The sequence below is a fragment of the Athene cunicularia genome (genome assembly GCF_003259725.1).
Source record: "Athene cunicularia isolate RWA chromosome 3 unlocalized genomic scaffold, athCun1 chr3_part1, whole genome shotgun sequence".
NCBI classification, from domain to species: domain Eukaryota; kingdom Metazoa; phylum Chordata; class Aves; order Strigiformes; family Strigidae; genus Athene; species Athene cunicularia.
The window spans coordinates 54,852,593-54,868,743 of NW_020799097.1; the positions used below are offsets into that span (position 1 = coordinate 54,852,593).

The following is a 16,151-nucleotide window of genomic DNA, read 5'->3' on the forward strand; positions in this document are numbered from 1 at the left end:
TGCATTCCAATGTTACAACAAGTAATATTATAACAATTAGTTAAGCATAAAATTTGACCATTTCAGATTAAATTGTTACAAGACAACTCAAAATTTAGAGTTTGCCTCTTTGGGGAGGTGGCTGGAGCCAATAATGACCATGAGTCAACTGACATAGTAAGGAAGTCAACCTGAAAAAAAATTTATGAAATACGCATCTTTCCCTAAGCTTTTTATATTTTTTTTAGACCTTTGGACTAACAAGAGTAATAATGCGAGACCACCGCTGATTTGAGGAGTCTTTTTCCCGCTGAAAAGCTTCAGTGTAAGTCCTGACTCAGCAACAAACACCAACCATTGCATGCAAGCTGTGAGGAATAGCCACAGACAGCTATTATCCAGTTGGTCTACACAAGTCTCTGTGTTTGCAGGTGTTCTTTTCTGTCTAATAACCACCGGCTGTTCCCTACCTCTTCAAGCACTGAAATTGCAAGAATTAAACTTGCTCCTTCCCATGACGCCTCAATAGTTTGTTACAGTGTAAGGAAATTCGGCAACACTGACTGGAAGGTGCCCTGGGGGCACCTCACTGCTGCCCCCCCACCACACACACTCACCGGAGACCCTGGCGTGGAGGTTCTGCTTCACGCTGAGCTGTGGAGGGGCCGTGGCGGCCTGCAGCACTGCCAGGGCAGCCCGGCGCAGCGCGTTGTCGAAAATGGGGAGGACCTCGCTGGGGAAGGCGTTGAAATACTCCCCGATCTCCATGTTGGTCTCAAAGAGCGTCAAGGCATCGACGACGATGGGATAGTGCGCCTCATCGTCAGCCTCCCTCAGGATGCCCAGGATGTCGTCCCTGTGGTGCTCCAGCACGTAGGACTCGAACACCTGACCGATGAGGTTCACCTGCTCCACGCTCAGCACCATGTTGCGCCTCCGAGGGCTGGAAGGCGAGAAGACGTCGTTACGAAGCGAGGATTTTCAGTAAGGCCAAGCTCCTAACCACGAAAACTTATTTATCACTCGGAAAAGCCTAACGCGGAGCTGGGCGAGAGTAGGCCGTGGCCTGCGCGTGCGAAGTATTAGAACTATGCCCATAGTTCTATAATAAAAAGATGTCATAAGGTATGTACAAAATTTGTATTTTAATATGAATTTTTAAAGTTGGTGGAGAGGATAATCGGTGCTTTTCAAACAAAAAAATATCCTTTAGATACCTTATTTTCAGGTTATGATGTATAGCTTCAATATGTAAAATAACTACCTTACCTGCCTTAATTAAACTAAGATAATTAATTTGAATGTCTAACATGTTTGGTTTTTTTTCTTCCAATGATATCTAAATATGTGATCTTAATGAATGAGAAAGCTACAGTGGTCACTTCACATCTGTTAACCATATTGAGTATCTCACCATCCACAAGTTGATGTGAGGAATGTTTGGCTGCAGAGAAGGGAAGGTCTTGCAATCTTTGGGCAAAAGTTCTGGTGGAACTGTGGGTTCTTTAAATCACAGATCACATTTCTCTGAATTACTACTCCATAAGATATTGGAAGAGGATTCCTGCATGTGACTCCTGTCTGGTCAAATGGTGGATAGAACTTTGGTTATCTGTCCTGCATTGTTTGCAAATACAAACTTCTTCAGAGTATTTGTAGATGTTGCCTAAATCCTCACCTGAAGGAAACAAAGTTTACAACAGAAGTCTCAGGCTGCTTCAGGGAGTTTAAAGAGGAAAGGTTTTAACCCCTAGATTTGTCTCTAAAAGGAAAAAAACATTTTTCTTTATGAAATGGTCATATTCTAACCTATTGAATGGATATGGCTGCAAAAGCACTGCTGAGATCTGCACCTAATATATAAATTGATTAATGTGAAAATTCAGAACTATTTCTGGTAAAGATTATCCTGGGTGGAGTGTCAAGCAAGCCCTATCTCTGCAATACCTTTCCAGCATCAGCTTTACTCAGTTTATGGTGCTGTCTTGCAAGGTACAAAACCAGGCTGCTCTTTCTAGTGATGCCAGGCAGCTATTTTGACACGTTTTCTAGATCAGCACAGGCTTCTGGTATGGCAGAGCTGTAATCTTTGTGATTTCCTGGAGGTGTATGTCTCTGCTTCCTCAAGTTCTGCGTTCTGTAGCCTAAACAGCTAGAGCAACAAGATGAAAAAGAATGCAGCAGCTTGCAACTGGAGCAGCTAATTACCACTACAGAGCAATTAACTCATTTGGCATGTAAAGGCTTCAATTAGGTAGCGGTTCCTACAAGAAAAGAACCTAAAGCATTTATAATTTTATTATTATCTAATAATAACTAGTAAGTTATGTGTGTAGTTGAGTAATGAAGAAATGTTTACTCAACAAGAAGTCATTAAAAAATACAGTATGCCCATTTGAAAATCCACAAGGTAGCCCCTTTTGAAACATGGTGCAAAATAGGACCAGAAAAAGTAATTGTCTTTAATGAGTAGATGGAAACAGTGCTGGCGGTTACCAGCCTAAAAAACTCTCTGGTCCTGGGCTCGGAACGCTTTCCTGGTTTGTTTCTGCTTTCCACTTTGAATAGTGCTCTTACATAAGCTGATATTACTATTTCTGCTTTCAGGTCACTTCTGATAGTGTTGTGTGGTTTTGAAGAAAAAGACAAAAGACTAAAACCTCACATTTTACAGAATATAGTGTGTGCCCTCAATCTGGAAACATCCCAGGAGGGTACAAGAGCTGCCCACTAATGCTGTGGTTGGGGCGGCTGGTACACGTCCTGCTCCAGCATGCAACTGGGACGCTGCAGCAAGGCTGCACAAGTGCTGAGAAGGGCTTGGAGATCCCATTGGTTGGGTGAAGATTTAGACTAAACAGCGTGCGTACAGTTGGATGTTCATGTGACTGTAAAACTCGGGCTCCAGTCTCTGCCCTCCAGCGTGTCTGTTGCCAGCTGTGTCTGAGGCTGCCTGTGGTGGTTACAGCCTGAAGTGTGCTGACTCGTCTTTGTGCCCAGCCACCACGCTGATGATCTGTAACTGAAGTTAAACAGCTACAGTTCCAGCTAAAGGCTCAGCCACTCTCTAAACTTTTATGGTTGTCTGTCAGGTTGAACGTGGAAGGCCTGTTAATTTCTAAGAGTACTCGCTATCATAATGAAACTAGATTTTGGTAGTCATTATTGAATTATGCTTTTGTTTTCTAAAGCTTGGCTCTCCTTGTTCCCTAGCAACATTGCTATCAGTGCTGCTGGCAGCAGCTGCTTCTCGTTGTGTTCAGCCAGCTGTTTATTTGGAACAGCCCTCCATACCATGCTTAACTCTGAAAATAATGGAGTTGCCTTAGTGACAGGCAGTTTATAAACTCATCCTTAAGACTCTGCAGGACTCCAGAGTAGTTCACTTCATAGGTCCCATCATTAACCCAAGCACTTGGAGTGCAGTTTGTAGTCAGCAAAGCTTGAGTTGTCTAATTGTGTATGTGCTTGAAAATGATAAACGTTAGCACAGTTGTGCAGTAGAAGAGCCCAGTGTTGAGACCAGCAAATACCAAGTTCTGTTATTAAGAGAAATGGAGTTCAGCGGTTGGTCACGCTGAAGAGGAAAAGTTGTTTCAGCCTGGCTGCCTGGTTTTGTCATGTGACCCCTGTACTATCCACAGGTACTTCCAGTTACTGTAGTGTATCGAAAGAAATGGATGTTTATTTATATGACCAAAATACACTGCAAAGTAAATTAGCTTTAGAACTGCAAGCTGATTTCTGTATCTATTGTGCTTGGAAATTAGTCATATTTCCATTTGAAGATTTTACCAGGGAACGCATACATAAATAAAAACTGATACAATGCCCAATGCTCAAAAGCGCCTAACAACAGTACAAATTAAGAGTTTCACCTTCTTTATAGTAAAAAAAATGGGTTAGTATTTGCCTAGTAAGAATAGTGACAGTACTGTATCAGGCTACATTGGAACATACAAGGTAAAAAGCAAAAGCTCCTGTAAGGAAAATCAGTTTGCATCTGTCAAAGTGGATGTATTTTTGCAAATGTTGGTTAAAAATAACACAGGCTTGGATTCTTCACTTCTAAATTTGGGCCACAGAAGCACTTAGGTTTGTTGTTGCTCTACAGTCTTTCTGCAACCAAGAGAGATAAGCTGATTTATCCTTGAAGCTGCCTGTTGACTGCAGAGGATGTTGAAGATCAGTATTTTCTAAAGTGATGCCACTCAGTCATTTTCCTTCAAAGGGAAGTAAATTAAGCAAAGGAGGAAAACTTGGCATCTAATTTTCTCAGTGCAGAATTAGTGAAATTTATGTATGGATAGTATGGGGATCATTAACAAAATTCACAAACAACATACAAGTTAAACTTTAAGCAAGCAAGAGATTGCTCTGACATTGTGAACAGGTTTGATTCCTAACATGAGTGAGGTCTCCTGATACTCATTAGGATTTTCTGATGTCCTGCAGTTTTTTAAATAGAGTTTCAGAGTAAGACTAAAACTGGAAAATAAATGAATGACTTAGACAAAAGTTAATATTGGGATTTTTTGAGCTATGGTTACAGGGATAGTGTTAACAATTTATAAAGAAAGGAGCCCAATTTTTTCAGTTGTCACACCAGAAGGGCGAATGCTGCAGCATGGGCTAGAGTTCAGAATCCCTCCCTGTTCAGTTACAGGAACGGAAGCATTTTCTCCAGACTGCTGCTTTCAGTTCTGAAGAGCAACTCATCAAAGGAGGTTCTTTGTGGAAAGAGTCTTCTGGTCTCAAAAAGCAGGAAAGTTTAGTTCCAGAGACGGCCTACATCAAGAGTGGGAAAAAATTATATCCTGTTTTAAAAATGAAAACTAAGATTCTTGCAATATTATATAAAATATTTAGGAAGAAAAGATGACAGGTACATCCTGAAAAAACTCCCACTAGTCTACATTCTCCAGTTTTATAACACATAAATACTCTTTCTCTTTAAAATGATCAAAGATCTAAGACATTTAAATTTAAATGTGTACACATTAAATGCAGAACTACTGAAACCAGTTAGAAAATAATCCTGTTTTTTCTTACAAAATAACTGATCATGAGAAAAACAGACATGAAAATTTATTTAGACTAAATTAGAATGTTAAAAATTCTGTAATATTGACCCATATAATCTATTGTCAGTACTTCTCATAGGACAAATATTTTCCTTGAAGTCTCAGGTAAATACAGTACACATACGCCTAAGTAACTGAAAAAATGCAAAAGGCAGGAGTCAATCTGATAAAGCAATTTCTATGTTGATGCTGATTGCAGCTTGGTTTCCAATCATCTTTGGGCTTTTATTTTGCAGGTGTATGGTCTGGGTGCAATTTGTGCTGCAGAAAAAAAGCCATGCAGTTTTCAGGACATAGTTCTCTGTGCTAGGAGATAATGTCAGATGGGTCTGCTAGAGCGTTTTTTTGCTAACCTGGAAAATTCACCAGCATTGACTCTTATCACAGAAGTAAATGGAACAATCCAGACTGAAGGGCTGAACCTGGCCTTAAGGCTGATTATTACAATGATGTTCTGACAAAACACGGGATTCTTCTGCATTTTGCCCCTGTATCAAGTATAGCCTGTTACTTCCTTCTTCCATAGGAAAACACAGTAAGGATTACAATATTACATTCTTTATTGTTTTCAACATTTTAGTGATCTTTCTGAATAAAACTAAAGGGTCGGGGGAATTAGCTACCTTAAGTGCTGATAATGAGATTTAAAGTGTCAAGAGTGCAGAGAGATAGCCAAATTTTCCCACCATTATAAATAATACTATGCAACTTCACACTAATACTGTACTTCCTTACTCAGAGCTGTCTGCTAAGCTAGGAGGGACTGCGTGCATGTGTGAGCAGAGGCTTTGCTGCACTCTGCACAGCTGGACTTGCGACTATGTGCACTTTTAGCTTTTCCAGAATACCAGGTACTGCAAAGATCTGGAACACAATGGCATTATGATAATGCAAGTTCCTGTATTAATCCCAAATGTCAGATAGTAACTTTTTTCAGGAATACATTTTACAGAGTTCTCAATGCCATCTGGCAGAAAAACAGTTTTATCCTAGTATCTTCAGGTTGGTTTTGGGCTGTTGCTGTTTGGTTTTTGTTTTTAAGAGACTGATTTGCAACTGCAGCTGACTGGCAGACATGGTAATGGAGTGCTTCTTAACTTTCTTCTCCCTTCTGAAAGACAAATGCCTACTAGCAAAAACCCAATGGGCACACCTTTTACTGAATAGGTAAAGTAAATGCAGGTATTATCGTCCTCCTGTTACTGTTCAGTTATTAATTCCATATGTAAAATAGTGCAAATGGGAGGAAAAGGCTGAGCCCTTGCAAGACATGCAAGAAAAAATACGCAACACTCACTTCAGAACATTATAACAAAATGAGCTAGTGTATTTTATTTTGGGTAACAGCCAAGAAATCTGACATTTTGCCCAATATGGCTTTCTTCTAAAGTTAGAAAGTTGCATATACCTACAGTTGAGTCCACCAGCTACAGAAAATCTGCTCTATGCATCTTTAATCCATGTCAACATCACCAAGAATAGAGCTTTCAGTGGAGTTTTCAAGCTGAATTATAAGATAGAAGTTTTAAAATGTTCATTTAGAAGATTTTATATTGTTTATATGAAAACATACAAATTTTTCATTTATACATATACTACATATAAAACTCATTGTAATCAGTATCTTCATCTGGGTATTTACCTTTGTGCATATAGCGAAAAAAGGACGTAGTTAGGGCTTCAGATGAAATATTAAATTCAATACCTTTGTATATGTTAACTAAAACCTTATTTGAATAACAACTCAGATATTTTTTCCTGCTTTTAAAGAGAAGAGATTCAGTTTAAAAATACATTCATAAAACAAAGAGACAATTTTCTCCCTGAGACTACCAGTATGAGTTATTTTGTGGTAATCTTTGAAAAAATATTTTAAAAGACATTAAGATGTAGTTTTCTATATGCTGCAGCAAATTTCATGAGCAACACTAGCATCATAAAAAGACTGGAGAATCATGCTCACTAGCTGAAAAAACATTTTCATATATCAGTTTAAGAAGAAGAAAAAACTTTAATGTAGACAAGGGAAAGTAATTAAGTTTTAATGAAAGATCTGTATCTGTAGTATGTATAAATGGGAAAAAGTTGGGTAGTGGGTTTTCGTGGGTTTGGGTTTTTGGGGTTTTTTTTGCATTTCAGACATGTATTTTATCCAAAGCAGGGTTATATGCTCAAATTGCAGATTTTTGATTTATGCAGAGATACTCAGTACAGTATTATAAATGTTTCAAGCATCTGTTTTTCTTAATATTCACAAAAGAAATACATAACTTGTGGGAACAGCTTCTGATGAAATTTGATGAGAAAATGTTTGATTATAACTAGATGGCAAAGTCTCATGGGCAACAGGTGAGGAGTCAACCCCCTCCGCAATGAACAGCTCCTGGTTTGTGGCTTTTTTCATCCTCTTGTCAAAATCACTCTGCTCTGAAGGCGAGCAGCTACACTAGTTTGGATTTATTTCACACTCTTCTTTTTAAATGTTAGAAAGAGACAGTTTTTAAACTGCTACAAATTAACAGAGTAGAATTGGGATGCATTAAACATATCCTGCCCAAACCAGCAAGAGATACATACTTTTTCCTTTTACAGTTTAAATTGTATTTATAGTAACCATGCAATTATGTTATTTTCTGGGGAAAAGCCTTTCCTGAAATCAAAGAAAACACATTTATAGGAAAAAGGGGGGAAGCATTATGTTTGTTCTACCAAAATTTATTATGTAGTCATTACAAAGTTTAAAGATTCTCTCATTTTAATGAATTCTCTCATTTTAAATAAAAATAATAGTTATAATTACGCTATATAGTACCATGTCAAGTGATTCCAACAAATATAACATGAAATACAGTGCAGTTTCAAATCAGAAAGACAAATACTTTCTCATTCACAGTGTTTGACAAATTACAGGAAATCTTGTTCACATGAGGGTTTACGTAAGGTCATGCTCTTATAAACAGTCTGCGCTGTGCCACAAAAACAACTCATCTCTCAGAACGTGAAGTATCGGGCAAGCCACTCCTGGCGTTGTGGATCTGGTGAAGCCACTGGTGAAGCATCAGTCTGAGGAGGGCTAAATTCACAGAAAGAAAAAAAAAAAACCACAATTATCTCACAACTACATAAAAAGTACAAATGTTAGGAGCAAAGAAGACCTCACAGACAACATTCAGTAAAGAATGCGTGTTTTCCATGGATTCATTCTCAGTGTGTCTCAGGACATGATTTAATGTTTCCCTATAGAATCTGTGATCATCCACTCCATTGGAGAGCATCAGCAGCATGGACAAGTCAGTTCAGAAGCCACATTACAGGGTGGGCAAATAATATTTTGGAAAACATAGTTTAAAGTCTCATAAACGGCTGTACGTTTTCAGGAAGAATAAAAAGGGTTTTCTTGGAAAAGCGTGTCTGGTCCTCTTTTAGCATCCTTTTCCTGTGGTAAAGTTAATTTTCAAAAATATGATGCGAGCCATCATATTTGTAGACATGTGCTCATGAAGACTGGTTGCCAACTGAACAAATATTCACACTATTTTAATACTTAACACCAATCACCAATATCATTCACATTGTTATTCATGCACATATTTAAAATATGCTAATATACTAGGGAAAAAACTGCTGCACTGCGAACAAGATTTGATTCCCCCTTGAACAATTAAAATCCTCACAAAATGAGCAAGAGAGAATAACTTCAAGTTAATTAAACAATTAAGTTCCTTTATCAATAAAAATCAGTAATAAAATAATCCCTACTGTATTACTGGATAATACAGAACACAAACCAATTTGGAATAGAAACTCCAGCATCACAGTCCATGCATTCATGCACATGCATGTTACAGGTATCTGAGCACACTCATGCACATCACATGCACAGGAAAAAATAAGCAACAGTACTTTTTTTTTTTTTTTTAAACAGATCATTTTCTTCAAATAAGATTGTTTTCCCTTTCTACTTTAAAGTCTATTATTTGTTTCCTTTTATAATTAGTATGGGGTCTATTGTGTTAAACCAGAGGAGAGAGTAAACAACCAGCTGTGGAAGTGGTAATTACACATAGCTTTAATTTGCCAACTTAGAGGTAAGAGATCAGCAGCTACTAAATACAGAGTACAGAACTTCAGTGCATTTAATATGTAGGCACATAAAGCCAAAAGATTAAAATCCTGCCTCTAAAATGCCATTTTGAAGTTAATTAATTAACTAATATTTTGTGAGATAATTACTTGAGACTTTAATGCTGGTTTTGGTTACTGGATGCTGCTCAGCATTAAGCATCTAAGCATGCACATTTCCTGTTGCTGTAGTAAGGTTACTCCTATGAAACAATTTGATATAGGCAAGGAAAGGGGAAACACAAAACATTAATGTAGCACAAAAAAATAGTTTTACAGAAAAACCATTATCACATAATACTGAATAAAATAAATTCTATGCTAATATCAATTCCTAAATGACAATCAGTAAATAACACAAACATTAAAACAATTGTTCATATCTGTAAACAATTGGAAGCACATGAATTCTGTTAAGGTATCTAAAGAGGTTTTCAAAGTTCAAGACTTATGAAAAAGTGAGAGAATACTTCACATTTCAACAAGGTCTACAATAAAAAGGAATACTATAAAGAGGTTACAAATATAATGTAAAAATTAAAAATGCCATAAGAGTACTTGTACCTCTGAAAGGTTCATAAAGCAAGTGGGATTCAGCTCAAGAGGAATGCAAAATTTTCCTGAGTTAAGCAAAAAAAATAAAATAATAATAAAAAAAAAGATTGGTGAGGCAGTGCTCACCTCAAAAACGTCTTGGGCTCTTTGGGTGGCATTGGCTGTGGTAGTGGTTTGCTGCTGTTGAACTCAATATCGTGGATGGGTGAGTTAGGAATGGGGTCCAGGCGGTTAGGATGTCCATTGCCCACCACTCCGCTAGATTCCAGAGCACTTAGATTGGGGACACTCACAAACCTGTTTGTTGATTTATCGTTCTTCTTCTTTTGCTGCATTAAAAATAACAAATGTAAGGAAGGCTTCTTGCACCAGGACAGATGAGGAAATTTGCAAATTTGAAAGCTGTATTGATGGCTGATTTGGGGTTTTTTTGAACGAGACCAATTGGGACAGATTGGGCTTTTCTTCCTACTCTAGTTTTACTATTTGCTTTGACCAGAACCGAACACCACAAATTTTCACAGAAAAATCAAATTTCTGATGAAGTTGATTAAGTTGTTAAGACTTAGTATAATAATCAATTAATATATTATAAGAGATCTTCCAATATAACCTTTTGCTCTAAGACATTGGAGATAGGAAGTCTTCCACAAAATTGTCGTTTAGTCTGTTAAACCTTTCATGTTTACTTAAATCTTTCCTCGATATCAGTGAAACAGCTCTGCTGTCAAATGTAATTACAGCATATTTCAGTGACAAAAAAGTGAATCTCTCCAACAGGTTTCACCCCATCACTGAGGCATGTTTTGGTAACTGGAACATGGAACCTAGAAGAGCAGCTACATTTATTTTAAAGCAATTACACCCTCATAGTTAGTGAGCATTATATCAATACTGCTAAAGAGAAAAAGATTATTGTTTAGGAGTTCAGTTTCTTGTACAAGTAAAAGGCCAAGCTTCTAACACTACTACAGCTGCCACTTCTAGACACCAGATGGCACAACTGAACACTTTTGTTTTCTTAATACTCTCTACTCCTACTGGTAATATTTATTTCAAAGGACTCAAAATACTTAAGAATGTTATTTTTATATCATTATTTTACTCTCCACAACACATCGTGCAAAGGAATCAGTATTTATTCTCTCTAGTTTTACGGAAATTTAAATATAGAAGGATGCTTCAAATAATTCTATAGCTTTTTTAAAGTAGCTGTGACAGAATGCCAGGTGTATTTTCTGACTTCTATCAAATATTCCATGTCTGCAATAAAATATTAATATTTTAAAAGCCTTTTTTCAGAAAATAAAATTTTCAAATGAATTGATTATTCTCACGAATTATGTATTATTTGAATATATAATAAATACTTTCATTCAGTTACACATATGCAACCCTAACAAAGCAGCTGGGAGATAAACCTGTTATGGGCTTACAAACTACATGCATTTGAACTAAATAAAGTGAAAGACAAGTGGAATCTCGTGTTGTTTCTACATAATATTTTCCAGCAGAATTCCACTTGAAACAAAAGAGCTGCTCTATTTGAGGGTGGGCACAAGTTCAAATGGAGACAGACAGAGTTTTATTGCTTGTTTGTACTTTCTTCCACTTAGCTCTCTGCTAGCTTTGATCTCGGTGCCTGACATTTCCAAAGTTGGCAGATGTAAATACTACTAATTGTAGCCACACTGGTGCATGTGTTTATCAAAATACAATTTAAAACCCCCAACACTTTAACAGAAAGCTATAATAGAAAAAAGTCTTTTTTAAGCATCACAGTGAAAGATCATTAGCTGCAAATGATTAAACTGAGATTGTCCAATACACTTTACTACTTCTGTAGTAGCTGAGGAAGCCAGAAATAACAATATGGGGGAAAAAAATAGTTTGGAAAAAGTAACCAACTGTGTGTAAAATACATCTGCAAGGTAATATACACTGTAATTAATATGGTGTGTTAAACACTGTAGTTAAATCTGTGTGCTTCATAGGTGGCTCATTTCTGGAAATTGTATATTATCCACATAAGTGCTTAGAAAAATACTGCAGTTTATATGTTATTCTCTATAAGACAATCTATGCTTCTGAAGCAGTCAAATCTGGAAAGGCAAAATTGTAGCGTTTCCATGAAGTTCATGCAAAGTATTAAGAAACTTCAGATGTAAAATGTAATACTAAATAGATCCATTGCATAAATTAGAGAAGCTGTAATTCATACTGCAATGGCTTTAATTTTGCATTAATATGCAAAGCCTGTAGTAATTCATAAATTCTGTATTTTTATTACAAAAAAAGAAAAGAGAATGAGATTTTCAGTTTCTTTGTAATTCATTCTCCAATAACACAGTACATGCTTTGACAAAATAAAGAAACATAGTCCACAGCTCATGAAATGAGAGATCAAAATGTCCTAGCATACAAGACAGTTTTAAAGTCTAAACAGTTTTAAGTGATAGAAGCATATTATAAAAATATATGAATTATCACTATGGAAATCTGATGCTGAAGTACTTTTCCCAAACACTTCAGATTTCACACAAAGCGCAAGCTTATATACTTGATGGTTACATTTCACATCTTCATAAAGGAGTGGTTCAGACAAACTTCTGAAATTTTCAAACAACATTTATCATATAAAAATAAAGCATTCAAATTGTATCTGGCAGTCCGAGTATTGTCACTACTGGGTTCAAACTAATTTCTTTCATGTGGTTATGCATAAAAGTTAGGCATCCACAGATACGTTTGTGAGAGCTGCTGGGCTCCTGAAAAACGCAGGAGACTGACAATTTGCAGCAGAATTTGTGCAGAAGTGGGAAATACGCTGATCTGATGTAAAACTACAATAAGGTTTAGCTAGATAACACAGCCTGATCTCAAATAAAGGAGCCAGATCTCCTTTTAAATAATGGAGCCTGAGCCTTGATCACTGAAGCTCTCAGGCATCTGAGCTACTCGTGTTGTGCTCCTTGGGTTGCCCTCTGCTGCAGAACCTTCCTGAGTTCTTCTGCCTCTACAGCTGGGACAAATCTCTTCCCTTTCCATGCAGGTAAAATAACCTACGGGTTATCACATGGAGGAAGGAAATGTTAGAGGACTCATTCTTACTCCTGGGATGGTGAAAAGATATACAATTAAGTTACCCTACTGCAGTCTATTTACGTTCCTCATGAGGGAATGCTGCTGGCTTTTAAAGTGACAGGGAGTCTACTATGCCTGCTTGTACAGTAGCCTTCACTGGCTGCTATTCAGCAGGATGGAGAGAATTGGAAAAGGTTGTTACTGAAGTGTTTTCACTCATACAGGCAGTAGCAATAACTGAGAAGGCCAGAGACTGACTTCTATCTCCTGCTGCCTAGAGTTCACACCCTGTTTGTCACTCCAGTTCTCCAGTATTACTCCTGTCTCTCTCCATTCAGACTCATTTCAGGCCCTTCTCATACTTTTCCTCTTCACCTTTTTACCCTTATTCCATTCCTTTAGCATCCCTGCTCCCTCTATCTAATGGTCTTCCATCCTGAGCACCACCTAAGAAATAAAATTGCCCTTGCACTTTGCAAAATAACCAAGAAAAATTATGAAACTGAAACATTATGGGTGTCACTGTTCTCTATTATATGCTACAGTCCTGCCCTCTGTTGCCTTTCTGTCACTTCTATTTTGATTTTGTAGTTTTGTGAGAAGGAACTGTGTTTTATCTAACGTAAGTCTAGCAAATTAGGTGACAATACCAGTGGATCTCTCAACAACAGAAAAGAAACAAACCTACACAAAAATAAGTAGAGACAAATGGTAAACTATGTTCCTTGTTTGGATATGTCTTTTAGGAGTGATACATGTATACACACAGGCACATACACATCTATTTCTTCTTTTTACTATATCCTAAGTTTAGATTTCTTTTTCTTCACTTTAGCAATGAAGTCCATGGAACATACCTTCACCAATGGATTAATAACACCAACATTAGGGCTTGCATTAAACATTTTGCTGTAGTTAGTCTCCCTGTTAACTAGCTCCAGCTGACAGAACTTTTTGTCCTCCTAAAAAGAAGAACAAATAGAAACTTCTTTTTATGCATTTTCAATCAGTTAGTGGCCAAATCTGCCCATAAAGTGATCTCAAATAAATTTATGTTTACATTTTAAAGGAGACTGGTAATTCTAAAAACTGCATTTCATATTTACTATGTTTTATATATTATTATATGTAATAACCTAAATCAATTCTATTTATGCAGTTTTATGCTCCTGTGAGTGAGCACAGCCTAATGGACTATGCACTGGGAAAGATTCAGTTTAGTTAACTTCCGATCTCTAATTAATTTGAAGTTCCTCATTCCTTCTTGCTTCTGAATCAGGATCTAATCAGACCGATGAGTCAGGGTGTTATGCTCTGAATCTGGGAAGCTCAGTGGATCAGGAAATTGGTTTTAGAAACCTCACAGAAGAGACTGTTTCTTATATGGCTTAAATGGCTGATTTATTCCAGGACTGGAGATAGGAGGCATTTGATCAAGGTCATACTGAATTATTTTTTTTAATAATGTGTTATGCTGGGTTGTGCAAAACTCTTTGTATCTAATTAGTTTTACTATTATGAGTCATTGGAACCATGGGAATATTATGTTAAAAAATATGAATAACAAGCTAGCAGGAATGGTTCTTTAAATACATTTCAAACAATCTGAATGAGATAAACTTTCGTATGTGTCAAGATATTAAACCAAGAGAGCATAAAAGTCTTACAATCAATTTCTTTATGAGTTGGTCCCGCTCTGCAATTAGGTCTTTCAGTTCTGAGATAAGCTGCAGATCTTCTGGTCTTGATTCTCTGTTTTTATATTTTTCTTCCATTTCTTCTAAACTTTATAGGAAAGAAGAATACCCCCTTTAGCCTGATCCAGTGTTAAATGAAGAGCGAATAGTCACATCTTTGATTAGTATAAAAGAGAGTTCAGAAGTAAAAACAGAAGATGACTTTCTTATCACCTTGAAGTAAATGAATTTCTATGTTATCATTGAGTTTTAGGCTAGATAAAAAAAAAAACCCCACAACAATAACCATAACTAACAATCTGGGCAAAATTCTAAAATCCTAACATCCCTCTTGTGCATGCAGTACTAGGTGTTTGAAAAAAAGGCTTCTTGGAAGTCAGACTGAAAATAAAGCATTCAAAGCCATAATATGGACAGGAAAATTACAAAAAGCATAGATAAGATTGATTCTAATGTAAAATATAGGGACTACACTGTGTTGCATTTAATATTAATGTAAATTTTAAAAACTGGCAATTCACTTTCTTGATGAGGAAAACAAACAGTGTCATTTTTCTTTTTATAGATGACTGCTCTGAATAAAGATGCATGCTTGTGATACTGGAGAAACTGGATAGACAGACAAGGCTGGCACCGTCTTCCTCAGTTCATGTGGAATATACTGGAACAAAGATATCCAAGAACAGTGAAGACTAATTGGTAACTAATTCCTCTCCACAAAAGCAACTTAGTACCATTAGAGATGAAATAAAGGAATGAGCTGTAAAAGAAAAGCAATAACACTTGGATATTAGGATATCTGGATTAATAGAAATTTAACAATTGATAAACATTTGAAAAAAAATAGAAGGAAAATTGAAATGCCTGGTAGGAAAGCATTAAAGGAGAGAAGTGAAATAAGCCAACAGAGAGGAATTGTACAAGTAACTGTAAATATCCTTGTTTCTTCTTAAAGAACATGTTTTGAAGACATGACAATTTCAAATGAATGTCTCTTTGAAACATAAATTAGCTCATGATGCTAAACTCTTCCAAAGGAAACTGCTAAAACATTTGTCTCACATATTCAGCCCTCATGTAGAGAAGTGAACCAAGTGTCAGAACAGATTCAGGAAATTTAACAAATGTAATGAAAAAATAATTTTTTTAAAAAATCACAAATAAACCCTGAGAAAAATCTGTGAATTTAAGGTGTCTAAATCAGCTCAAAAGTAATTCCACAAGACACCTGGAAGTAGACATAATGATAAATATTTTCCATTCAGTAGCAAGCTATGCGATTTTTGAGTTGCATTTGAAAAAACAGTTCATATTGGGCTATATTTATAACTTTCAAATAACCTGTACATAATCTGACGAGATTATATAATGTATTTACACAAAACATTATGAATGCGAACAACATGACTGTTTATATTTGCAGAAAAGGCATTTGACTCAGCAGAACAGAAAAATGCTCAGCTAGTTTAATTTTGTGTACAGATTTTATGCTGGGTTAAACTATTGTATACAGATCCCCAGAGTACAGTACACAGTTATGAACAGCTGTCATTTTATTTTCAGGTATTTCAGAGACTGGGTTTTTTTCTGTTTCAAAGAGATAATATGTAATTTAAAGACTCTAGTTGTA

General features: G+C 36.5%; 2 protein-coding genes across 15 annotated transcripts in view; both read right to left on the reverse strand.

Moving 5' to 3' along the window:
• The window catches only part of MCM9 (minichromosome maintenance 9 homologous recombination repair factor), a 51,948-nt gene extending 50,903 nt beyond the window's left edge, over positions 1–1,045 (reverse strand). For all 3 annotated transcript variants that reach the window (XM_026845666.1, XM_026845667.1, XM_026845668.1), the window contains exon 1: positions 597–1,045. In XM_026845666.1, the coding sequence (XP_026701467.1) occupies positions 597–906 (310 nt within the window). In that variant the 5' untranslated portion in view covers positions 907–1,045. The remainder of the gene's footprint in view (positions 1–596) is intronic.
• Positions 1,046–6,369: 5,324 nt separating this feature from the next.
• FAM184A (family with sequence similarity 184 member A) overlaps positions 6,370–16,151 on the reverse strand; it is a 50,158-nt gene continuing 40,376 nt past the window's right edge. For 2 of the 12 annotated variants that reach the window (XM_026845004.1, XM_026844998.1), the window contains 4 exons: positions 14,492–14,609; positions 13,682–13,786; positions 9,867–10,069; positions 6,370–8,136 (listed from right to left, as the gene is read on the reverse strand). In XM_026845004.1, coding sequence (XP_026700805.1) covers positions 8,055–8,136; positions 9,867–10,069; positions 13,682–13,786; positions 14,492–14,609 — 508 coding nt within the window. In that variant the 3' untranslated portion in view covers positions 6,370–8,054. Of the gene's footprint in view, positions 8,137–9,866; positions 12,803–13,681; positions 13,787–14,491; positions 14,610–16,151 lie in introns of those variants that run through there. The other 10 variants (XM_026845000.1, XM_026844997.1, XM_026845001.1 and 7 more) reach the window with 9 other exon arrangements.